General features: G+C 61.4%; 1 protein-coding gene across 4 annotated transcripts; it reads left to right on the forward strand.

Annotated features, from left to right (window-relative positions):
• Positions 1 to 4: 4 nt before the first annotated feature.
• Positions 5 to 24,118, forward strand: GPAA1 (glycosylphosphatidylinositol anchor attachment 1). 4 transcript variants are annotated; one of them, XM_077190013.1, is made up of 14 exons: positions 572 to 2,036; positions 3,810 to 3,893; positions 6,264 to 6,437; positions 7,943 to 8,054; positions 9,349 to 9,496; positions 10,328 to 10,429; positions 11,639 to 11,835; positions 12,970 to 13,166; positions 14,697 to 14,849; positions 17,974 to 18,040; positions 19,751 to 19,944; positions 21,200 to 21,367; positions 22,263 to 22,540; positions 22,681 to 24,118. In XM_077190013.1, the coding sequence occupies exons 2-13, from the start codon at positions 3,820 to 3,822 to the stop codon at positions 22,504 to 22,506; spliced, it is 1,830 nt and encodes a 609-aa protein (XP_077046128.1). In that variant the 5' UTR covers positions 572 to 2,036; positions 3,810 to 3,819; the 3' UTR covers positions 22,507 to 22,540; positions 22,681 to 24,118. The 4 variants fall into 4 exon arrangements, 3 of the variants coding, with proteins under 3 accessions (XP_077046138.1, XP_077046128.1, XP_077046126.1); XR_013185066.1 differs by having other exon boundaries at positions 573 to 2,036; positions 22,263 to 22,618; positions 23,000 to 24,118; XM_077190011.1 differs by lacking the exon at positions 572 to 2,036 and adding an exon at positions 3,069 to 3,187 and having other exon boundaries at positions 22,263 to 24,118.
• Position 24,119: the final 1 nt, after the last annotated feature.

A 24,119-nucleotide genomic window follows, 5' to 3' on the forward strand; every position in this document is an offset into this window, starting at 1 on the left:
CCGCTGTGGGGACACCACCATGGCACAGTGACCACAGTGACCGCCCCAGGACACTGCCATGGAGCACTGAGTGACCACCCCAGGACACCGCCATGGAGCGCTGAGTGACCACAGTGACCGCCCCAGGACACTGCCATGGAGTGCAGAGTGACAGCCCCAGGACACTGCCATGGAGTGCTGAGTGACCACAGTGACCACCCCAGGACACTGCCATGGAGCACTGAGTGACCACAGTGACCACCCCAGGACACTGCCATGGAGTGCAGAGTGACCGCCCCAGGACACTGCCATGGAGTGCTGAGTGACCACAGTGACCGCCCCAGGACACTGCCATGGAGTGCTGAGTGACCACCCCAGGACACTGCCATGGAGTGCTGAGTGACCACAGTGACCGCCCCAGGACACTGCCATGGAGTGCAGAGTGACAGCCCCAGGACACTGCCATGGAGTGCTGAGTGACCACAGTGACCACCCCAGGACACTGCCATGGAGCACTGAGTGACCGCAGTGACCACCCCAGGACACTGCCATGGAGTGCAGAGTGACAGCCCCAGGACACTGCCATGGAGCACTGAGTGACCGCAGTGACCACCCCAGGACACTGCCATGGAGTGCTGAGTGACCACCCCAGGACACTGCCATGGAGCACTGACCACTGTGGGGACACCACCATGGCACAGTGACCACAGTGACCACCCCAGGACACTGCCATGGAGCACTGAGTGACCACAGTGACCGCCCCAGGACACTGCCATGGAGTGCTGAGTGACCACCCCAGGACACTGCCATGGAGTGCTGAGTGACCACAGTGACCGCCCCAGGACACTGCCATGGAGTGCAGAGTGACAGCCCCAGGACACTGCCATGGAGTGCTGAGTGACCACAGTGACCACCCCAGGACACTGCCATGGAGCACTGAGTGACCGCAGTGACCACCCCAGGACACTGCCATGGAGCACTGAGTGACCACAGTGACCACCCCAGGACACTGCCATGGAGCACTGAGTGACCGCAGTGACCACCCCAGGACACTGCCATGGAGTGCTGAGTGACCGCCCCAGGACACTGCCATGGAGCACTGACCACTGTGGGGACACCACCATGGCACAGTGACCACAGTGACCACCCCAGGACACTGCCATGGAGCACTGAGTGACCGCAGTGACCGCCCCAGGACACTGCCATGGAGCAGTGACCAGCACAGTGACCACCATGGGGACATTGCCATGGCACAGTGACCAGAGTGACCAGCAGAGACACTGCCATGGCACAGTGACTGACCACTGGGACACTAAGGGGACATTGCCACCGAGCAGTGACCGCTGCAGAGACACCACCATGGCACAGTGACTGTAGTGACCACTATAGAACAGTCATTGACCACAGTGACCACTGTGGGGACACCAGGACAGCACCGTGGAGCAGTCACTGACCAGAGTGACCACTGTGGGGACATGGCTGTGGAACAGGGACTGCCATGGCACAGTGACCACTGTGGGGACACCGTGGGGACACTGCCATGGCCGAGTGACCTGGGGGACCCTGTGGTGACCAACTGACCCCTGGGGGCTGCAGCATCACACCACTGCAGTGACCGGTCCTGGGGACACTGCAGTGACCGGTCCTGGGGACACTGGAGTGACCCTGCAGTGACCAGTACTGGGGACACTGGAGTGACCCTGGAGTGACCAGTCCTGGGGACACTGGAGTGACCCTGCAGTGACCAGTCCTGGGGACACTGGGGCTGTGACCCTGCAGTGACCAGTCCTGGGGACACTGGAGTGACCCTGCAGTGACCAATCCTGGGGACCCTGCAGTGACCAGTCCTGGGGACACTGGAGTGACCCTGCAGTGACCAATCCTGGGGAGACACTGGGGACACTGGAGTGACCCTGCAGTGACCGGTCCTGGGGACCCTGCAGTGACCAGTCCTGGGGACCCTGGAGTGACCCTGCAGTGACCAATCCTGGGGGGACACTGGTGACCCTGGCGTGTGACCCTGTGTGTTTGGGGTGTCACCATGGCAATAAACGGGGGTGTGTCACCTGTGTGCTCTGGCCGTGTCACCTCCCTGCCCGCCCCCCTCCCCACCGCAGCTCCCCCCTTGTGTCCCCCATGACACCCCATTGTCCCCAAGCTGTCCCTGTCACCTGCCTTTGCCCATCCTTTCCCCCTCTTTGGCCCCCCCAAGCCCCCCTTTGCCCAGAACCCCTTTTGTGCCCCCAAGCCCCCCGACTTTGCCCCCAAACCCCCCGTTTTCCCCCTTTTTTGCCCCCATTTTCCCCCCTTTTGTTCCCCCAAACCCCCCATTTTCCCCCTGGTTTTGCTCCTTTTGTGCCCCCAAACCCCCCAGTTTTGCACCTTTTTTGCCCCCAAACCCCCCGTGTTTCCCCCCTTTTGTACCCCCAAACCCTCCTTTCCCCCCCTCCTTTTGTGCCCCCAAACCCCCCAGTTTTTTGCCCCCTTTTGAACCCCAAAACCCCCCGGGTTCCCCCTTTTTTACCCCCAACCCCCCCATTTTTTTGCCTACTTTTTTGCCCCCTTTTGTGCCCCCAAACACCCCGGGGTTCGCCCTTTTCTTGTCTCTTTTGTACCCCCTTTTTTTGTCCCCTTTTTTTGCCCCCATTTTTTGCTCCTTTTTTTCCTCCAAACCCCCCTTTTTGCTCCTTTTTGTGCCCAAACCCCCCCGATTTTGCCCCATTTGTGCCCTCAAACCCCCCATTTTCCCCCCTTTTTTGCTCCCTGTTGTGCCCCCAAACCCCCTGATTTTGCCCTTTTTTTGCCCCCGTTTTTCCCCCTTTTGTACCCCCAAACCCCCCGGATTCCTCCGTTTTTTGCCTCATTTTTCCCCCAAACCCCTCGTTTTCCCCCCATTTTTACCCCCTTTACCCCAAACCCCCCGGGTTCCCCCCTTTTCCTCCCAAACCCCTCGTTTTTCCCCCTTTTTTTGCCCCCAAATCCCCGTTTTCCCTCCCTTTTCTCCCCTTTACCCAAATCCCCGTTATCCCGTGGCCCCGCCCACATCCCAGTGGCCCCGCCCACACCAGTGGCCCCGCCCCTCGCCCCGCCCCCGCGTTGCGCCCCCTGGCGGGGCGGTGCCCGCGATCGCTGTCTCGGCGCTCCGCTCCCCGCCCTGGCCGCGCGCTCCGGCTGCGATTTAGCGGCCTGGCCCTGCCGTGCCCCGCAGGTTTTGGGGGATTTGGGGATTTTGGGGCATTTTGGGGTTTTTGGGGGTCCCGGAGGGCACAGGAGGGTGCGGGGCAGGGAGCTGGTCCGTGAGGGGGCTGTGGGGTGAGGGGAACGCGGTAAGGGGGCGGGAGGGAGGGCAGGGCCCGGGCCTGAGGGGGATTTGGGGCGACCTGAGGAGGGTTTGGGGTGTCCATGGAAGTGGGGAGGGTTTTGGGGGGCTCTGTGGGGTCTTTAAGAGCTCTGTGGGGTTTGGGGGTCCATGGGGTGGGTGAAGGGTATTTGGGGTCTCTGTGGGGTCTTTGGGGGTCCTTTGGGGGGTGAGGGGTCTTTGGGGGCTCTATGGGGTCTCTGGGGTCTCTGTGGGGTTTTTGGGGTCTCTGTGGACTCTGTGGTGTTTGAGGGGGGCTCTGTGGGGTCTGGGGTCTCTCTATGGGGTCTCTGTGGGGTTCGGGATCTCTGTGGGGTTTGGAGGGGGCTCCCTGGTCTCTGTGGGGTTTTTGGGGGTTTTTGTGGGCTCGGGGATTCTCTCTGTGGTGTTTGTGGGGTCGGGGGTTCTGTGTGGTCCCGGTGCCCCCCATATCCCCCCCATATCCCCCCATATGCCCCCATTTCCCCCACAGCTCTGGGTCCATGGGGCTGCTCTCAGACCCGCAGTGCCGGCGGGCGCTGGCCCGGCTGCTGCTGAGCCTCAACACCCCCCTGTGGTGAGTGGGGGCACCCCAAAAACCCCTGGGGGACCCCAAAACATGGGCAGGGGCTGGGGGGACCTCAACACCCCCCCTGTAGTGAGTGAGGGACCCCAAAATATCCTGGGGGGACCCCAGAACATGGGGAGGGGCTGGGGGGGCCTCAACACCCCCTATGGTGAGTGAGGGACCCCAAAATATCCTGGGGACCCCAAAATCCCATGGGGGGGGCCTCAACACCCCCCTGTGGTGAGTGAGGGGCTGGGGGCACCCCAAAAACACCCCCGGGGCACCCCAAAACCTGTGGGGCCTGGGGGGAAACACAGCTATAGTTGGGGTTCCTGCTTCTGGTGAGTTCTGGGGGACACCCCAACACCCCCCTGGGGGCACCCCAAAACCCCCCCTCTGGTGAGGGGGGGGGACCCCAGAACCCCCCTGGGGAATGGGGGGCTCTGGGGGGAAAGTCCTTGGGGTGATTTTGGGGTTACTTGTGGGGTGTCAGGGGTTATTTTTGGGGTGTCACTGGTGGTTATGGGGTTATTTTTGGGGTGTCACTGATGGTTTTGGGGTTCCCCTCACAGCATCCTGAGTTACCTGTCGGGGCTCACCTGGTTCCTGCTGTTACCTGTGCTGGCTTTGGGGTGTCACTGATGGGTTTGGGGTGTCACTGGTGGTTTTGGGGTTATTTTTGGGGTGTCACTGATGGTTTTGGGGTTATTTTTGGGGTGTCCCTCATGGTTTTGGGGTGTCCCTCACAGTGTCCTGAGTTACCTGTCGGGGCTCACCTGCTCCCTGCTGTTACCTGTGCTGACTTTAGGGTGTCAGGGCTGGCTCTGTGCTGGCTTTGGGGTGTCACTGATGGTTTTGAGGTTATTTTTGGGGTGTCACTGGTGACTTTGGGGTGTCACTGATGGTTATGGAGTTATTTTTGGGGTGTCACTGATGGTTATGGGGTTATTTTTGGGGTACCAATGCCCATTTTGGGGTGTCCCTCACAGCATCCTGAGTTACCTGTCAGGGCTCACCTGGTTCCTGCTGTTACCTGTGCTGGGTTTGGGGTGTCAGGGCTGGCTCTGTGCTGGCTTTGGGGTGTCACTGATGGTTATGGGGTTATTTTTGGGGTGTCCCTCCCAGCATCCTGAGTTACCTGTTGGGGCTCACCTGGTTCCTGCTGTTACCTGTGCTGGGTTTGGGGTGTCACTGATGGTTTTGGGGTTATTTTTGGGGTGTCACTGATGGTTTTGAGGTTATTTTTGGGGTGTCACTGAAGGTTTTGGGGTGTTCCTCACAGTGTCCTGAGTTACCTGTCGGGGCTCACCTGGTTCCTGCTCCTCCCTGGCCTGGCCCCCCGCACGTACCTGTGCTGACTTTGGGGTGTCAGGGGTCATTTTTGGGGTGTCACTGGTGGTTATGGGGTTATTTTTGGGGTGCCAGTGCCCATTTTGGGGTTCCCCTCCCATCATCCTGAGTTACCTGTCAGGGCTCACGTGGTTCCTGCTGTTACCTGTGCTGGCTTTGGGGTGTCACTGATGGGTTTGGGGTGTCACTGATGGTTATGGGGTTATTTTTGGGGTGTCACTGATGGTTTTGGGGTGTCCCTCACAGTGTCCTGAGTTACCTGTCAGGGCTCACCTGGTTCCTGCTGTTACCTGTGCTGGGTTTGGGGTGTCAGGGCTGGCTCTGTGCTGGCTTTGGGGTGTCACTGATGGTTATGGGGTTATTTTTGGGGTGTTCCTCACAGTGTCCTGAGTTACCTGTCGGGGCTCACCTGGTTCCTGCTCCTCCCTGGCCTGGCCCCCCGCACGTACCTGTGCTGACTTTGGGGTGTCAGGGGTCATTTTTGGGGTGTCACTGATGGTTATGGGGTTATTTTTGGGGTACCAATGCCCATTTTGGGGTGTCCCTCACAGCATCCTGAGTTACCTGTCGGGGCTCACTTGCTCCCTGCTGTTACCTGTGCTGGCTTTGGGGTGTCACTGATGGGTTTGGGGTGTCACTGATGGTTATGGGGTTATTTTTGGGGTGTCACTGATGGTTTTGGGGTGTCCCTCACAGTGTCCTGAGTTACCTGTCGGGGCTCACCTGGTTCCTGCTCCTCCCTGCCCTGGCCTCCTGCACGTACCTGTGCTGGGTTTGGGGTGTCACTGGTGGCTTTGGGGTGTCACTGATGGGTTTGGGGTGTCAGTGATGGGCTTGGGGTGTCACTGGTGGTTATGGGGTTATTTTTGGGGTGTCCCTCCCAGCATCCTGAGTTACCTGTCGGGGCTCACCTGGTTCCTGCTGTTACCTGTGCTGGCTTTGGGGTGGCACTGGTGGGTTTGGGGTGTCACTGGTGGTTATGGGGTTATTTCTGGGGTGTCACTGATGGTTTTGGGGTGTCCCTCACAGCATCCTGAGTTACCTGTCGGGGCTCACGTGGTTCCTGCTCCTCCCAGCCCTGGCCCCCCGCACGTACCTGTCTGAGAACGCCATGGGCTCCACCATGGTGGGCGAGGGCTCCGACCTGGGGGCCCGAGCGCTGGCGCTGGCCCGGGAATTTGGGGGGCACAAGAGGAAAGCGGGGTAAGGACGGGGGGATTTGGGGTTTGGGGGGTTTGGGGTCAGGTTTGGGGGGTTTGGGATTGGGTTTGGGGAGGGGGACAGGCCTGGGAATTCGGGGGGCACAAGAGGAAAGCAGGGTAAGAACGGGGGGATTTGGGGTTTGGGGGGTTTGGGGTTGGGTTTGGGGTTGGATTTGGGGGATTTGGGATTGGGATTTGGGGGGTTTGGGTGTCAGGTTTGGGAGGTTTGGGGTTGGGTTTGGGGTTGGATTTGGGGGATTTGGTGTCAGGTTTGGGGGGTTTGGGATTGGGATTTGGGGGGTTTGGGTGTCAGGTTTGGGGGTTTGGGGTTGGATTTGGGGTTGGATTTGGGGAGTTTGGGGTTGGATTTGGGGGGTTGGGGGGGGATTTGGGGGGTTTGGGGTTGGATTTGGGGGGTTTGGGGTCAGGATTGGGGGGTTTGGGGTCAGGTTTGGGGGTTTGGGGTTGGATTTGGGGGGTTTGGGGGGGGATTTGGGGGGTTTGGGGTTGGATTGGGGGGTTTGGGGTCAGGATTGGGGGGTTTGGGGTCGGGTTTGGGGAGGGTCACACCTGGGGGGGCACAAGAGGAGATTGGGGTGAGAACGGGGGGATTTGGGGAGGGGGTTTGGGGCTGGATTGGGGGATTTGGGGTTGAGTTTGGGGGATTTGGGGATAGGGATTTAGGGTTGGGTTTGGGGTGGACTGGGGGGGTTTGGGGAGGGGGGACAGGAATTTTGGGGGACAACTGGAGAGCAGGGGGACCCCTTTGGGGTTTGGGGGAGTTCTAGGGGGGTTCCCATCCCCACTGCTGGTTGGAGAGGCTGGAGAAGGGATTTGGGGAGGGTTCGGGGTGCCCCAATCCCCTATTAATTTATAGGGGAGTGCCTGTGGGGTGGCTGGAGCAGAGCCTGTGGGGCTCAGGGAGGGTCTGGGGTGCCCCAATCCCCTGTCATTTCCCATATATTTGTAGGGTAATGCCTGTGGGGTGGCTGGAGCTGAGCCTGTGGGGCTCAGGGAGGGTTTGGGGTGCCCCAATCCCCTATTAATTTATAGGGGAATGCCTGTAGGGTGGCTGGAGCAGAGCCTGTGGGGTTTGGGGTGCTCTGGGGTGCCCCAATCCCCTGTCATTTCCCATATATTTTTAGGGGAATGCCTGTGGGGTGGCTGGAGCAGAGCCTGTGGGGTTCAGGCAGGGTTCAGGGTGCCCCAATCCCCTGTCATTTCCCATATATTTTTAGGGGAATGCCCGTGGGGTGGCTGGAGCAGAGCCTGTGGGGTTTGGGGTGCTCTGGGGTGCCCCAATCCCCTGTTATTTCCCATATATTTTTAGGGGAATGCCTGTGGGGTGGCTGGAGCAGAGCCTGTGGGGTTTGGGGACGCTCTGGGGTGCCCCAATCCCCTGTCATTTCCCATATATTTTGTAGGGGAATGCCCGTGGGGTGGCTGGAGCAGAGCCTGTGGGGCTCAGGGAAGGTTTGGGGTGCCCCAATCCCATATATTTTATAGGGGAATGCCTGTGGGGTGGCTGGAGCAGACCATGTTCCAGCTGGGGCTCGAGGTCCATCGCCAGCCCTTCAGCCGCACGCTGCCCTTCCCCGACGAGGCCCACGAGCGCTACGTACTGGGGGAACTGGGAGCACTGGGAGCACTGGGAACGGGGACTGGGGGAACTGGGAGCACTGGGAGCACTGGGAGCACTGGGAACGGGGACTGGGGGAACTGGGAGCACTGGGAGCACTGGGAGCACTGGGAATGGGGACTGGGGGCACTGGGAGCACTGGGAGCACCGGGAATGGGGACTGGGAGCACTGGGAGCACTGGGAATGGGGACTGGGGGCACTGGGAGCACTGGGAGCACTGGGAACGGGCACTGGGGGGACTTGGAGCACTGGGAGCACTGGGAATGGGGACTGGGGGAACTGGGAGCACTGGGAGCACTGGGAACGGGGACTGGGAGCACTGGGAATGGGGACTGGGGGCACTGGGAGCACTGGGAACGGGCACTGGGGGGACTTGGAGCGCTGGGAATGGGGACTGGGAATGGGGGCTGGGAATGGGGACTGGGAGCACTGGGAATGGGGACTGGGGGAACTGGGAGCACTGGGAATGGGCACTGGGAATGGGGACTGGGAGCACTGGGAATGGGGACTGGGGGAACTGGGGATGGGCACTGGGGGAACTGGGGATGGGCACTGGGAGCACTGGGAATGGGGACTGGGAATGGGGACTGGGAGGGACTGGGAGCACTGGGAGGGGGTAAGGGGGGGAGTGGGAGCACTGGGAACTGGGGGGGACTGGAAGGGACTGGGAGCACTGGTGGGGACTGGGGGCACTGAGAGGGGGACTGGGAGCACTGGGAATGGGGGTCCCTGTTTGGGTTTTGGGGTGTCCGTCTGTCCCTCCCCAGCTGGGCCCCAACGTTTTTGGGGTGCTGTGGGGATGTTGTGTTGGGGTCCCTGGGTGGATTGGGGGTCTCAGGGCAGCTTTGGTGGTCTCTGGGAGGATTTGGGGTCCCTGTGTGATTTTGGGGTGCTGATCCCCGTCCCATTCCATCCCCAGCTGGTCTGTGGCACCAACGTTTTCGGGGTGCTGTGGGGATGTTGGGGTGTTTTGGGGTCTCAGGGCAGGTTTTGGGGGTCCCTGTGTGATGTTGGGGTGTCCGTCTGTCCCTCCCCAGCTGGTCCATGGCACCAACGTTTCCGGGGTGCTGTGGGGATGTTGGGGTTGCTGTGGGGATGTTGAGGTCTCTGGGTACATTTGGGGGTCCCTGTGTGATGTTGGGGTGTCCGTCTGTCCCTCCCCAGCTGGTCCGTGGCACCAACGTTTTCGGGGTGCTGTGGGGATGTTGAGGTCTCAGGGCAGGTTTTGGGGGTCCCTGTGTGATGTTGGGGTGTCTGTCTGTCCCTCCCCAGCTGGTCCGTGGCACCAACGTTTTCGGGGTGCTCCGAGCCCCCCGCGCCGCCAGCACGGAGGCGCTGCTGCTGCTCGTGCCCTGCTCCGAGGGCAGCAAGAACAACCAGGCCGTGGGGCTGCTGCTGGCCCTGGCCGGCTTCTGCCGAGGTTGGGGGGTCCTGGGGATCCTGGGGGGGTCCTGGGGGGGTCCTGGGGGTCCTAGCGGGATAATGGGGGTCCTGGGGGTCTAATGGGGGTCCTGGGGGGGTTCTGGGGGGCTAATGGGGGTCCTGGGGGCTGCTCTGAGGGACCCCACAATGCCCAGGCCATGGGGCTGCTGCTGGCCCTGGCGGGCTTCTGCCGAGGTTGGGGGGTCCTGGGGGTGTCCTGGGGGTCCTGGGGGGTCCTGGGGGTCTATTGGGGGTCCTGGGGAGTCCTGGGGGGTCCTGGGGGCTGCTCTGAGGGACCCCAAAATGCCCAGGCCGTGGGGCTGCTGCTGGCCCTGGTGGGGTTCTGCCCAGGTCAGGGGGGTCCTGGGGGGCTTAGGGGGGTCTAATAGGGGTCCTGGGGGGTCCTGGAGGTCTAATGGGGGTCCTGGGGTGTCCTGGGGGGGTCCTGGGGGGGTCCTGGGGGTCTAATGGGGGTCCTGGGGAGGTCCGGGGGGCACCTGGAGGCAGCTGGGGCTGGGGGTTTCTGGGGGGTACTGGGGATACTGGGGCTGGAGGGAGCCCTGGGGTGCTGGGGGGGTCCTTAGAGGGGCTGGGCAGGGATTGGGGCAGGGACTGGTCTGTACTGGGCCATACTGGTCTGTACTGGGCCATACTGGTCTGTACTGGTCAGTCCCAGAGCTCCCAGTTTCCCCAGGCCAGGTGTACTGGGCCAAGGATCTCATCTCATTGGGGCTGTACTGGGTGTACTGGGCAGGGATTGGGCTGTACTGGGCCATACTGGTCTGTACTGGTCCGTACTGGTCAGTCCCAGAGCTCCCAATTTCCCCAGGCCAGGTGTACTGGGCCAAGGATCTCATCTTCCTGGTGACCGAGCACGACCTGGTGGGGACACAGGCCTGGCTGGAGGCCTACCACGATGTCAACCTTACTGGTGAGACTGGGAGCACTGGGAGGGACTGGGAGAGACAGTGGGAACCTTACTGGGATGAACTGGGAGGGACTGGGGGACGTGGTGTGATCATTACTGGTGAGACTGGGAGCACTGGGAGGGACTGGGAGGGGCTGGGATGGACAGTGGGAACCTTACTGGTGAACTGGTGAGACTGGGATGAACTGGGAGACACTGGGGGACACGGTCTGATCATTACTGGTGAGACTGGGAGCACTGGGAGGGACTGGGAGGGGTTGGGTACTACAATGTCAACCTTACTGGTGAGACTGGGAGGGACTGGGATGAACTGGGAGGGACTGGGAGACAGGGTGTGATCCCTTACTGGTCAGACTGGGAGCACTCGGAGGGACTGAGGTATGTGGTGTGGACCTTACTGGTTAAACTGGGAGCACTGGGGGGGCACTGGGGGTGCTATGGCTCAGCCTTACTGGTCAGACTGGGAGCACTGGGAGGGGCTGGGGGGTTGATGAGGGACACAGTGTGATCCTTACTGGTCAGACTGGGAACACTGGGGTACAGGGTGTGATCCTTACTGGTCAGACTGGGAGCACTGGGGTACAGGGTGTGATCCTTACTGGTCAGACTGGGAGCACTGGGGTACAGGGTGTGATCCTTACTGGTCAGACTGGGAGCACTGGGAGGGCTCAGGGCCCATCCAGGTGCCCTTGGCCAGAGCACGGACACAGTGACCACAGTGGACATGGGGGTCCCATGGGGGTCCCGTGGCTTTTTTGGGGGTCCCATGGGGGTCCCATGGGGTCCCGAGGGGGTCCCATGGCCATTCTGGGGGTGCCATGGGGGTCTCACAGGGTCTGTCCCCCCAGACACCCCCTTGGGGGGGTCCCAGGCCAGGTGGGCCCATCTGGTGACCCTGGAGCTGAGCTCGGACACAGTGACCAGAGTGGACATGGGGGTCCCATGGGGGTCCCGTGGCTCTGGGGGTCTCATGGCTGTTCTGGGGGGGTCTCAGGGGTCCTGTGGCCATTCTGGGGGGGGTCTCACGGGTCTGTCCCCCCCAGACATCCACTCGGGGGGGGTCCCAGGCCGGGCAGGGCACGGACACCATGGACACAGTGACCAGAGTGGACATGGGGGTCCCATGGGGGTCCCATGGGGGTCCCGTGGCTCTGGGGGTCCCAGGGGTCCCATGGCCATTCCGGGGGGGTCTCACGGGTCTGTATCCCCCAGACATCCACTCGGGGGGGGTCCCAGGCCGGGCAGGGGCCATCCAGGCCGCTCTGGCCCTGGAGCTCAGCTCGGACGTGGTGACCAGCGTGGACGTGGCCGTGGAGGGGCTGAACGGGCAACTGCCCAACCTGGACCTGCTCAACCTCTTCCACTCCTTCTGCCTCAAGAGCGGCCTGCTCTGCACCTTCCAGGGCAAGGTGGGGGTCCTGGGGGGCTTTGGGGGGTCTGGGGGCTGCTCTGCACCTTCCAGGGCAAGGTGGGGGTCCTGGGGGGGCTTTGGGGGGTCTGGGGGCTGCTCTGCACCTTCCAGGGCAAGGTGGGGGTCCTGGGGGGGTCCTGGGGGGCTTTGGGGGAGTCCTGGGGGGTCTGGGGGCTGCTCTGCCCAACCTGGACCTGCTCAACCTCTTCCACTCCTGCCTCAAGAGCGGCCTGCTCTGCACCTTCCAGGGCAAGGTGGGGGTCCTGGGGGGGTCCTGGGGGGCTTCAGGGGGTCTGGGGGCTGCTCTGCATCTTCCAGGGGAAGGTGGGGGTCCTGGGGGGCTTTGGGGGGCTTTGGGGGGTCCTGGGGGGGCTTCAGGGGGTCTGGGGGCTGCTCTGCCCAACCTGGACCTGCTGAACCAGGGCAAGGTGGGGGTCCTGGGGGGCTTTGGGGGGTCCTGGGGAGGCTTTGGGGGGTTCCTGGAGGGTCCTGGGGGGGCTTCAGGGTTTCTCTCCTGGGCTGGGGGGGCACCAAGGGGTCACTCCCCGGGCTGGGGGCTTCAGGGGGTATTGAGGGGTCACTCAGGGGTCACTCAGGGGTCACTCATTGGTCACTCAGGGGTCACTCAGGGTCACTCAGGGGTCACTGGGGTCACTCAGGGGTCACTCAGGGTCACTCATTGGTCACTCTGTGGTCACTCAGTGGTCACTCAGTGGTCACTCAGGGTCACTCAGTGGTCACTCAGGGGTCACTCAGTGTCACTCAGGGGTCACTCACTGGTCACTCAGTGGTCACTCATTGGTTGCTCAGTGGTCACTCAGGGTCACTCAGTGGTCACTCAGGGTCACTCAGGGGTCACTCAGTGGTCACTCATTGGTGACTCAGTGGTCACTCAGGGTCACTCAGGGGTCACTCTGTGGTCACTCAGTGGTCACTCAGGGTCACTCAGGGGTCACTCAGTGGTCACTCTCCGGTCTCTCCTCCCAGCTGCCCCCCCCGGAGGGTCCCTCAGGTCCAGGCTATGCCCAGAGCCTGCGCACGCTGGGGGGGTCAGGGGGCATTGGGAGGGTTTTGGGGTGCACTGAGGGGTCAGTGGTCACTCAGTGGTCACTCACTGACCCCTGTCCCACAGCTGCCCCCCCCGGAGGGTCCCTCAGGTCCAGGCTATGCCCAGAGCCTGCGCACGCTGGGGCTGATGGTGCTGGGCCAGGCCGGGGGCGGGCCCGGGGGGGCTCACGGGCTCTTCCTGCGCTTCCGCATCGAGGCCCTGACCCTGCGGGGCATCAACAGCTTCAGGCAGCACAAGTTCGACCTGGGCGTGCTGGGCAGGTGGGTCTGGGGGTCCTGGGGGGGTTTGGGGGGGTCCTGAGTGGGTTTGGGGGGTCCTGAGTGGGTCTGGGGGGGTTTGGGAACTCTGGGGGTCCCTGACCCTGTGGGGCATCAGCAGCTTCAGGCAGCACAAGTTCGACCTGGGGGTCCTGGGCAGGTGGGTCTGGGGGTCCCTGGGGGGGTTTATGGGGGTCCTGGGGGGTTTGGGGGGGTCCCAAGGGGGTTTGGGGGGTCCTGAGTGGGTCTGGGGGGGTTTGGGAACTCGGGGGGTCCCTGACCCTGTGGGGCATCAGCAGCTTCAGGCAGCACAAGTTCGACCTGGGGGTCCTGGGCAGGTGGGTCTGGGGTCCCTGGGGGATTTTGGGGGGTTTTGGGGGTTCTTGGGGGGCTTTGGGGAATTCTGAATTTGGGGAGTTTGGGGGTCCTGAGGGCTGTTTTGAGGGGGGGTTGGGGCATTTGGGGAGGATTTGGGGGTCCTAGGGGGATTTGGGGGGTCCTGAGGGCGATTTGGTTGGGTTTGGGGTCCCTGAGGGGGGTCCCAGAGGGTCCTGGGCTGTTTTGGGGTGGTTCTGGGGTATTTGTGGGGTCCTGAGGGTCTTGGGGTGACACTGGGGAGGGGTCCAGGGGTCTGCCCTGACCCCAATCCTCCCCAGGACCCTGCAGGGAATGTTCCGGAAGCTCCTGGAACCTTCTGGAATTGTGGGATTTGGGGTTCCTGTGTGGGGTTGGGGTTCCTGTATGGGATTGGGGGAATCCAGGGTCTTTCTCTGTATTTGGGGGGATCCCTGGGGGTCTCCCCTGACCCCAGTCCCATTCCCACCCCCCAGGACCCTTCAGGGAATGTTCCGGAAGTTCCCAGAACCTTCTGGAACTGTGGGATTGGGGGTTTCTGTGCGAGGTTGGGGCATTCTGGGGGTCTCTCTCTGTATTTGGGGGGTCCCTGGGGGTCTCCCCTGACCCCAATCCTGTTCCCCCCCCCCCCCCCCCCAGGACCCTTCAGGGAATGTTCTGGAAGCTTCTGGAACCTTCTGGAATTGTGGGATTTGGGGTTCCTGTGTGGGGTTGGGGGTTCCTGTGTGGGGTTGGGGGATTCTGGGGGTCTCTCTCTGTATTTGGGGCATTCTGGGGGTCTCCCTGGATTTGGGGGGTCCCAGGGGGTCTCCCCTGACCCCTCTCCCATTCCCACCCCCAGGACCCTTGAGGGAATGTTCCGGAAGCTCCCGGAACCTTCTGGAACTGTGGGACTGGGGGTTCCTGTGTGAGGTTGGGGGATTCTGGGGGTCCCTCTCCGTATTTGGGGCATTCTGGGGGTCTCCCCTGGATTTGGGAGGTCCCAGGGGTCTCCCCTGACCCCAGTCCCATTCCCACCCCCAGGACCCTTCAAGGAATATTCTGGAAGCTCCTGGAACCTTCTGGAACTGTGGGGTTGGGGGTTCCTGTGTGGGGTTGGGGGATTCCAGGGGGTCTCTCTCTGTATTTGGGGGGTCCCTGGGGGTCTCCCCTGACCCCTCTCCCATTCCCCCCCCCCAGGACCCTTGAGGGAATGTTCCGGAAGCTGAACAACCTCCTGGAGCGGCTGCACCAATCCTATTTCCTGTACCTGCTGCCCTCCCTGTCCCGCTTCGTCTCCATCGGCTCCTACGTGCCCGCCCTGGCCCTGCTGCTGCTGGTGCTGGCCCTGCGCATATCCTGGGCTCAAAAACCGGGAAATTGGGAAAAAACGGGTGAAAATGTGAAAAAACGGGGAAAAATGGGGTAAAATGGGGTAAAAAATGGGGTAAAAACAAGGAAAATGGGGATTGGGCTCCTGCGTGCCTGCCCAGGGGCTGCTGCTGCTGGTGCTGGCCCTGCGCATATCCTGGGCTGAAAAACTGGGAAATTGGGAAAAAATGTGAAAAAATGGTGAAAAACGGGGAAAAAATTGGGTAAAAAATGGGGTAAAAACAAGGGGAAAACGGGAATGGGCTCCTGCGTGCCCGCCCTGGGGCTGCTAGTGCTGGTGCTGGCCCTGCGCATATCCTGGGGTGAAAAACCGGGAAATTGGGAAAAAACGGGTGAAAACGTGAAAAAACTGGGAAAAACGGGGAAAAAATGGGGTAAAAAATGGGGTAAAAACAAGGAAAATGGGGAATGGGCTCCTGCGTGCCTGCCCTGGCCCTGCTGCTGCTGGTGCTGGCCCTGTGCATATCCTGGGCTGAAAAAATGGGAAATTGGGAAAAAGTGGGTGAAAACGTGAAAAAACAGTGAAAAACGGGGAAAAAATGGGGTAAAAAATGGGGTAAAAGCAAGGGGGGAATGGGGAATGGGCTCCTGCGTGCCCGCCCTGCCCTGCTGCTGCTGGTGCTGGGCCTGTGCATATCCTGGGCTGAAAAACCGGGAAATTGGGAAAAAACGGGTGAAAACGTGAAAAAATGGTGAAAAACGGGGAAAAAATGGGGTAAAAAATGGGGTAAAAACAAGGGGAAAATGGGGAATGGGCTCTTACGTGCCTGCCTTGACCCTGCTGCTGGTGCTGGGCCTGCGCATATCCTGGGCTGAAAAAACGGGAAATTGGGAAAGAATGGGAAAAAATGGGGAAAAATGGGAAAAATGGGGTAAAAAATGGGGTAAAAACAAGAGGAAAAGGGGAATGGGCTCCTGCGTGCCTGCCCTGGCCCTGCTGCTGCTGGTGCTGGGCCTGTGAATATCCTGGGCTGAAAAACCGGGAAAATGGGGAAAAATGGGTGAAAATGTGAAAGAACGGTGAAAAACGGTGAAAAATGGGGTAAAAAATGGGGTAAAAACAAGGGGAAAATGGGGAATGGGCTCCTGTGTGCCTGCCCAGGGGCTGCTGCTGCTGGTGCTGGCCCTGCGCATATCCTGGGGTGAAAAATGGGAAATTGGGAAAAAATGGGCAAAAACGAGAAAAAAACGGTGAAAAATGGGGAAAAATGAGGTAAAAACAAGGGGAAAAAGGGGAATGGGCTCCTGTGTGCCTGCCCTGACCCTGCTGCTGCTGGTGCTGGCCCTGCGCATATCCTGGGGTGAAAAATGGGGAAAATGGGAAAAAATAGGCGAAAATGTGAAAAAACAGTAAAAAATGGGGAAAAAATGGGGTAAAAATGGGAAAAAACGGGGTAAAAATGGGGTAAAACCAGGCTCCTGTGTGCCTGCCCTGGCCCTGCTGCTGCTCCTGTTGGCCCTGAGCATATCCTGGGGTGAAAATGGGGAAAAACGGGAAAAAATGGGGAAAAATGGGTAAAAAATGGGAAAAAAATAGGGAAAAATTGGGTAAAAATAGGAAAAATGAGAAATGGGTGAAAATGGGAAAAAAAAGTGAAAAAATGGGGAAAAACGGGTAAAAAATGGGAAAAAATAGGGAAAAATTGGGTAAAACATAGGAAAAAATGGGAAATGGGTGAAAATGGGGAAAGAAATGGAGGGAAATGAGGAAAATAAGGAAATGAGCCAAAAATGGGGAGAACTGGGGAAAAATTGGGATTTGGAGGAAAAAATGGGGAAACTGCGTGTTTGGGGGGAAATGGGGGTTTTGGGGTGAAAAAGAAAAGGGGAGGTGGGGGAAAAATGGGGTTTGGGGGGAAAAGAGAGAAAAATGGGGCAATTGGGGCACGAGGGGGCAAAACGTGGGATTTTGGGGGGAAAGGGAAATTTTGGGGAGGGAAGAGGGGAAAATGGGCAAAGAGGGATTTGGGGGCATTTGGGGAATGGGGGGATTTTAGGAAATGGGGGATTTTGGGGTCAAAGGAGGGATTTTGGGGGAAAAGGAGGGATTTGGGGGTTAAGGGAGGGATTTTGGGGGTAAAGGGAGGGATTTTGGGGTCAAAGGAGGGATTTTGGGGGAAAAGGAGGGATTTTGGGGTTAAAGGTCAGATTTTGGGGTAAAGGGGAGGGATTTTGGGGTAAAAGGAGGGATTTTGAGAGGTGAAGACAGGGATTTTGGGGTAAAAGGAGGGATTTTGGGGTTAAAGGACAGATTTTAGGTAAAAGGAGGGATTTTGGGGTAAAAGGAGGGATTTTGGGGTAAAGGGAGGGATTTTGGGGTTAAAGGGAAGGATTTTGGGGTAAAAGGAGGGACTTTGGGGTAAAGGGAGGGATTTTGGGGTAAAGGGAGGGATTTTGGGGTAAAAGGAGGGATTTTGGGGTTAAAGGGAAGGATTTTGGGGTAAAAGGAGGGACTTTGGGGTAAAGGGAGGGATTTTGGGGTAAAGGGAGGGATTTTGGGGTAAAAGGAGGGATTTGGGGGTTAAAGGGAGGGGTTTTGGCGTAAAGGGAGGGATTTTGGGGCAAAGGGAGGGATTTTGGGGTAAAAGGAGGGATTTGGGGGTTAAGGGAGGGGTTTTGGCGTAAAGGGAGGGATTTTGGGGCAAAGGGAGGGATTTTGGGGTAAAAGGAGGGATTTTGGGGTTAAAGGGAGGGATTTTGGGGGTAAGGGAGGGATTTTGGGGTAAAAGGAGGGATTTTGGGGTTAAAGGGAGGGATTTTGGGGGTAAGGGAGGGATTTTGGGGGTAAAAGGAGGGATTTTGGGGTAAAGGGAGGGATTTTGGGGTAAAAGGAGGGACTTTGGGGTAAAGGGAGGGATTTTGGGGTAAAGGGAGGGATTTTGGGGTAAAAGGAGGGGTTTTGGGGTAAAGGGAGGGATTTTGGGGTAAAAGGAGGGGTTTTGGGGGTAAAGGAGGGGTTTTGGGGTAAAAGGAGGGATTTTGGGGTAAAGGGAGGGATTTTGGGGTAAAAGGGAGGGATTTTAGGATAAAGGGAGGGATTTTGGGGCCGGGGGTCCGAGGGTCCCTTTCCTTGACCCCTCCCCCACGCCCTGGACCTGTGGATGCGGCTGAGCCGGAGCGAGGAGGGGGAGGGGGACCCCCCCCCAGGGGAGGTGAGGAGACCCCAGACCCACCCTGGGACCCCCAGAGTGACCCCAGACCCATCCTGGGACCCCCAGAGTGACCCCAGAGCCATCCTGGGACCCCCAGAGTGACCTGGGACCCCCAGAGTGACCCCAGACCCACCCTGGGACCCCCAGAGTGACCTGGGACCCCCAGAGTGACCCCAGACCCACCCTGGGACCCCCAGAGTGACCTGGGACCCCCTGAGTGACCCCAGAGCCCCAAGGTGACCCCAGACCCACCCCTGACCCCCAGACTGACCTGGGCCCCCCTGGGACCCCCACCCTAAGCCCTGACCCACCCCTGGGACCCCCAGAGTGACCTGGGACCCCAGGAATCCCCAGACTGAGCCCAGAGACCCCCAGAGCCCCCTGGGACCCCCACCCTGACCTGGGACCCCCTGGGATCCCTTGGGCCCCCCTGAGACCCCCAGACTGATCTCTTACCCACCCTGGGACCCCAGAGACCCCCGGGACCCCCACGCTGACCTGGGACCCCTGGAGTGACCCCAGACCCACCCCTGAGCCCCTGACTGACCTGGGACCCCCTGGGACCCCCATCCTGACCCCTCTACCCCCATTGTCACCCCTGGGACCCCCACCCTGACCCACAGCCCCCCCTGTGCTGACCCCAGCCCCCCATCCCTGACCCCCAACCCCTCTCCCTGTTGGGACCCCCTGGGACCCCCACCCTCACCCCTGTGCCCCCCTGTGTGCCCCCTGTGCCCCCTATGCCCCCTGTGCCCCCCTGTGCCCCCTGTGTGCCCCCTGTGTGCCCCCTGTGCCCCCTGTGCCCCCTGTACCCCCCTGTACCCCCCTGTGCCCCCTGTGCCCCACACCCTGTGCCCCCTGTTCCCCCTGTACCCCTGTACCCCCCTGTGCCCCCTGTGCCCCCTGTGCCCCCTGTGTGCCCCCTGTGTGCCCCCTGTGCCCCCTGTGCCCCCTGTGCCCCCCTGTGCCCCCTGTACCCCCCTGTACCCCCTGTGCCCCCTGTGCTCCCCTGTGTGCCCCCTGTACCCCCCTGTGTGCCCCCTGTACCCCCTGTGCCCCCTGTGCCCCCTGTGCCCCCCTGTGCCCCCCTGTGCCCCCTGTGCCCCCTGTGCCCCCCTGTACCCCCTGTGCACCCTGTGCCCCCTGTACCCCCTGTACCCCCTGTACCCCCTGTGTGCCCCCTGTGCCCCCTGTGTGCCCCCTGTACCCCCCTGTACCCCCTGTACCCCCTGTGCCCCCTGTGCCCCCTGTGCCCCCTGTGCTCCCCTGTGTGCCCCCTGTACCCCCCTGTGTGCCCCCCTGTGCTCCCCTGTGTGCCCCCTGTACCCCCCTGTGTGCCCCCTGTGCCCTCCTGTGCCCTCCTGTGCCCCCTGTGCCCCCTGTGTGCCCCCTGTACCCCCCTGTGTGCCCCCTGTACCCCCTGTACCCCCCTGTGTGCCCCCTGTACCCCCTGTGCCCCCTGTGCCCCCTGTGCCCCCCTGTACCCCCTGTGCCCCCCTGTGCCCCCTGTGCCCCCTGTGCCCCCTGTACCCCCTGTACCCCACACCCTGTGCCCCCTGTACCCCCTGTGCCCCCTGTGCCCCCTGTACCCCCTGTACCCCACACCCTATGCCCCCTGTGCCCCCTGTGTGCCCCCTGTGCCCCCTATGCCCCTGTGCCCCCTGTACCCCCTGTGTGCCCCCACTCTAACACCCCTCCTGTGCCCCCCAGGCGCGGGGGGGTCTCCTGTGGCTGGTGCCCCCCATCCTGGTGTCCTGGGGGGCTGGCACTGCCCTGTACCTGCTGCCCGTGCGGGGCCAGGCCGTGGCCACCCAGCACTTCCCGGTGGGCGAGGCCGAGGCCGTGGTGCTGGCACTGATTGGCATCTACGTGGCAGGGATGGCACTGCCCCACAGCACCCACAGGTGAGCCTGGCACAGGTACCCACAGGTACCCACAGCACGCACAGGTGAGCCTGGCACTGCCCCACAGCACCCACAGGTGAGCCTGGCACAGGTGAGCCTGGCACAGGTGAGCCTGGTACAGGCACCCACAGCACCCACAGGTACCCACAGGTGAGCCTGGCACTGCCCCACAGCACCCACAGGTGAGCCTGGCACAGGTACCCACAGGTACCCACAGCACACACAGGTGAGCCTGGCTCAGGCACACACAGGTACCCACAGCACACACAGGTGAGCCTGGCACAGGTACCCTCAGGTACCCACAGCACCCACAGATGAGGCTGGCACTGCCCCACAGCACCCACAGATGAGGCTGGCACAGGTACCCACAGGTACCCACAGGTACCCACAGCACACACGGGTGAGGGACTGGCATTGCCCCTCAGGTACCCACAGGTATAGGTGTGGGGCTGGTATCAATGTGTGACACTCAAGATGGTGGCACTGTGTCACACTGTGTGACAGGGGTGGTGACAGGGATGGTGGCACTGTGTGACACTGTGTGACAGGGATGGTGACAGGGATAGTGACAGGGGTGGTGGCACTGTGTCACACTGTGTGACAGGGATGGTGGCACTGTGTCACTCAGTGTCACTCTGTGTCCCCAGGGCTCTCTCAGGGTGTGGCCAGCGTGGCTGGATGTCCCTCAAGCTGGTGGCCCTGTGTGACACTGTGTGACAGAGATAGTGACAGGGATAGTGACAGGGGTGGTGGCACTGTGTCACACTGTGTCCCTGTCCCCACAGAGCCCTGTCCGGGGGTGGCCAGCGTGGCTGGATGTCCCTCAAGCTGGTGGCCCTGTGTGACAGGGATGGTGGCACTGTGTCACTCTGTGTCACTCAGTGTCACTCTGTGTCCCCACAGGGCTCTCTCCGGGGGTGGCCAGCGTGGCTGGATGTCCCTCAAGCTGGTGGCACTGTGTGACACTGTGTCACTCTGTGTCACTCTGTGTCCCCACAGGGCTCTCTCAGGGGGTGGCCAGCGTGGCTGGATGTCCCTCAAGCTGGTGGCCCTGTGTGACACTGTGTGACAGAGACAGTGACAGGGATAGTGACAGGGGTGGTGGCACTGTGTCACACTGTGTCCCTGTTCCCACAGGGCTCTCTCAGGGGGTGGCCAGCGTGGCTGGATGTCCCTCAAGCTGGTGGCCCTGTGTGACAGGGATGGTGGCACTGTGTCACTCTGTGTCACTCAGTGTCACTCTGTGTCCCCACAGGGCCCTCTCAGGGGGTGGCCAGCGTGGCTGGATGTCCCTCAAGCTGGTGGCCCTGCTGGCCCTGGCCCTGCTCCTCTCCTGCCTGGCCCTGCTCAACTTCTCCCTGGGCTTCCTGCTGGGCGCCACCCTGGTGCCACCTGCGGCCGCCGTCAGACCTGGGGGCAACAGGTGAGACACACCTGGGGACATGGGGACATGGGGGCAACAGGTGAGACACACCTGGGGACAGGTGAGACACCTGGGGACACCTGGGGACACCTGGGGGCAACAGGTGAGACACACCTGGGGACACCTGGGGACATGGGGGCAACAGGTGAGACACACCTGGGGACATGGGGACACCTGGGGACAGCCTGGGGGCAACAGGTGAGACACACCTGGGGACATGGGGAGAGCCTGGGGCCACCCTGGTGCCACCTGCAGCTGCTGTGAGACCTGGGGGCTACAGGTGACACACACCTGGGGACACCTGGGGACATGGGGGCAACAGGTGACACACACCTGGGGACACCTGGGTACAGGTGAGACACCTGGGAACAGCCTAGGGACACCTGGGGACAGCCTAGGGACACCTGGAGACACCTGGGGACAGGTGAGACACACCTGGGCACACCTGGGGCCACCCTGGTGCCACTTGTGGCCACCGTCAGGCCTGGGGGCAGCAGGTGAGACACACCTGGGGACACCTGGGGACAGGTGAGACACACCTGGGGACAGGTGAGTGCCCTTGCACACAGGTGAGGAGGGGTCCCTGGGTGTCCTTGGTGGTCCCTGGATGTTCCTGGGGGACTCTGGGTGTCCCTGTCCCCCCCTGCCCACCCTGGACGGTGCCCCCAGTGCTGCTGGTGCTCACCTGGGGACTCAGGGTGGTCTCAGGGTGGTCTCTGGGGTCTCATGGGGGTCCCAGGGTGGTCTCAGGGGGGATCTCAGGGTGGTCTCAGGTGTCTCAGGGTGGTCCCAGGTGTCTCAGGGTGGTCTCAGGTGTCTCAGGGTGGTCCCAGGTGTCTCAGGGCGGTCTCAGGGGGGTCCCAGGTGTCTCTAACCCCCCTGTCCCCCTCCCCAGGTTGCCCCTGGCCATCCTGCTGGTTCTCAGCACTCCGGGCCTGTCGCTGTTCCTGGCCGTGCTGCTGGAGCGGGAGCTGCTGGAGGCGCCGGCGGGGCTGGGCGAGGCCTGGCAGCGCTTCCTGGGGGCGCTGGGCCAGGGGCTGCTGCAGGAGCACCTGCACGGGGCCCACCTGAGCCCCCTGCTCTGCCTGGGGGCTTATCCATGCTGGCTGCTGCTCTGGAACGTGCTCTGGTGGAAATGAGGGACAGACGGACACAGGGATGGACACACGGACAGACACGGCATGGATACACAGCCCCAGCATCACCCCCTGCACGGGGCCCACCTGAGCCCCCTGCTCTGCCTGGGCACCTGTCCCTGCTGGCTGCTGCTCTGGAACATGCTCTGGTGGAAATGAGGGACAGACAGACACACGGACAGACCCACCTGAGCCCCCTGCTCTGCCTGGGGGCCTACCCCTGCTGGCTGCTGCTCTGGTGGAAATGAGGGACACACGGACACACGGACAGACCGACCCACCTGAGCCCCTGCTGGCTGCTGCTTGGGAACGTGCTCTGCTGGAAATGACCAACACACGGACACACGGACACACGGACAGACCCACCTGAGCCCCCTGCTCTGCCTGGGCACCCACCCATGCTGGCTGCTGCTCTGGAACGTGCTCTGCTGGAAATGAGGGACAGACAGACACACAGACACATGGACAGACCCACAGACAGACAGACCTGCCTGAGCCCCCTGCTGGCTGCTGCTCTGGAACGTGCTCTGGTGGAAATGAGGGACACACGGACACAGGGATGGACACACGGACATGGGGATGGGCACACAGACACAGGGATGGACACACAGACACGGGGATGGACACACGGACATGGGGATGGACACACAGACACAGGGATGGACACACGGACATCGGGATGGACACACAGACACATGGACACACGGACAGATTTCCAGCAGGGACAGTCCCACAGAGGGACCCCTGTGACAGTGAGAGCCCCGGATGGACAGACGGACAGAGCCCTGGAAGGACCCACGGACACACAGACAGACCCCCAGACCCATGGACAGACCCCCCAGACAGACACACCGACAGAGTCACAGCCAGACCCCAGTGTGCCCCCAGAGCCACGGCCAGAGCCCCAGATGGACACACGGACACATGGACAGACACACAGCCAGACACACAGCCAGAGCCCCAAAGAGACACACAGACGGAGCCCCAGATGGACACACGGACAGATGCCCAGACAGACCCCCCAGGTGTGACCCTGCTGTGACCCCGCCCACCGGGACGACCCCCGCAATGGGGGCCTAAAGGGGCGTGGCTCTGTCGGGGTGCGGTTTGATGTTGGGTGTGGCTTCTGTGGAGGGCGTGGTTTTATGAATGGGCGTGTCTGATGCGGAGAGGTGTGGTTTGTTAATGGGCGTGGCTTTTGTTAATGGGCGGGTCTTATACGGAAGACGTGGTTTGTTAATGGGCGTGGCTTATGTGCAAGGGGTGTGGTTTGTCAACAGGCGTGGCTTGTTAATGGGCGTGGCTTTTGTGCAGGGTGGTGGTCTGTTAATGGGCGTGGCTTATGTGCAGGGGTGTGATCCGTTAAGGGGCGCGGCTTTGTTAATGGGCGTGTCTTACATAGTTTGTTAATGGCCTCAGCTCTTGTTAATTGGCATGTCTCTGCGTGGAGGCGTGGTTTCTTAAGGGGCGTGGCTTTTGCAGGGCCGTGGTTTTGTTATCAGGCGTGGGTTTTGTTCGGGGGCGTGTTCGGTTTTCCGAGTGGGCGTGGTCCATCCCCGTGCTCCTCCCCCTCCCTCCGCCAGGGGGCGCCGCAATAAAAACCGTTACCGTGTCAC

This window comes from Agelaius phoeniceus, chromosome 1, assembly GCF_051311805.1.
Source record: "Agelaius phoeniceus isolate bAgePho1 chromosome 1, bAgePho1.hap1, whole genome shotgun sequence".
NCBI classification, from domain to species: Eukaryota; Metazoa; Chordata; class Aves; order Passeriformes; family Icteridae; genus Agelaius; species Agelaius phoeniceus.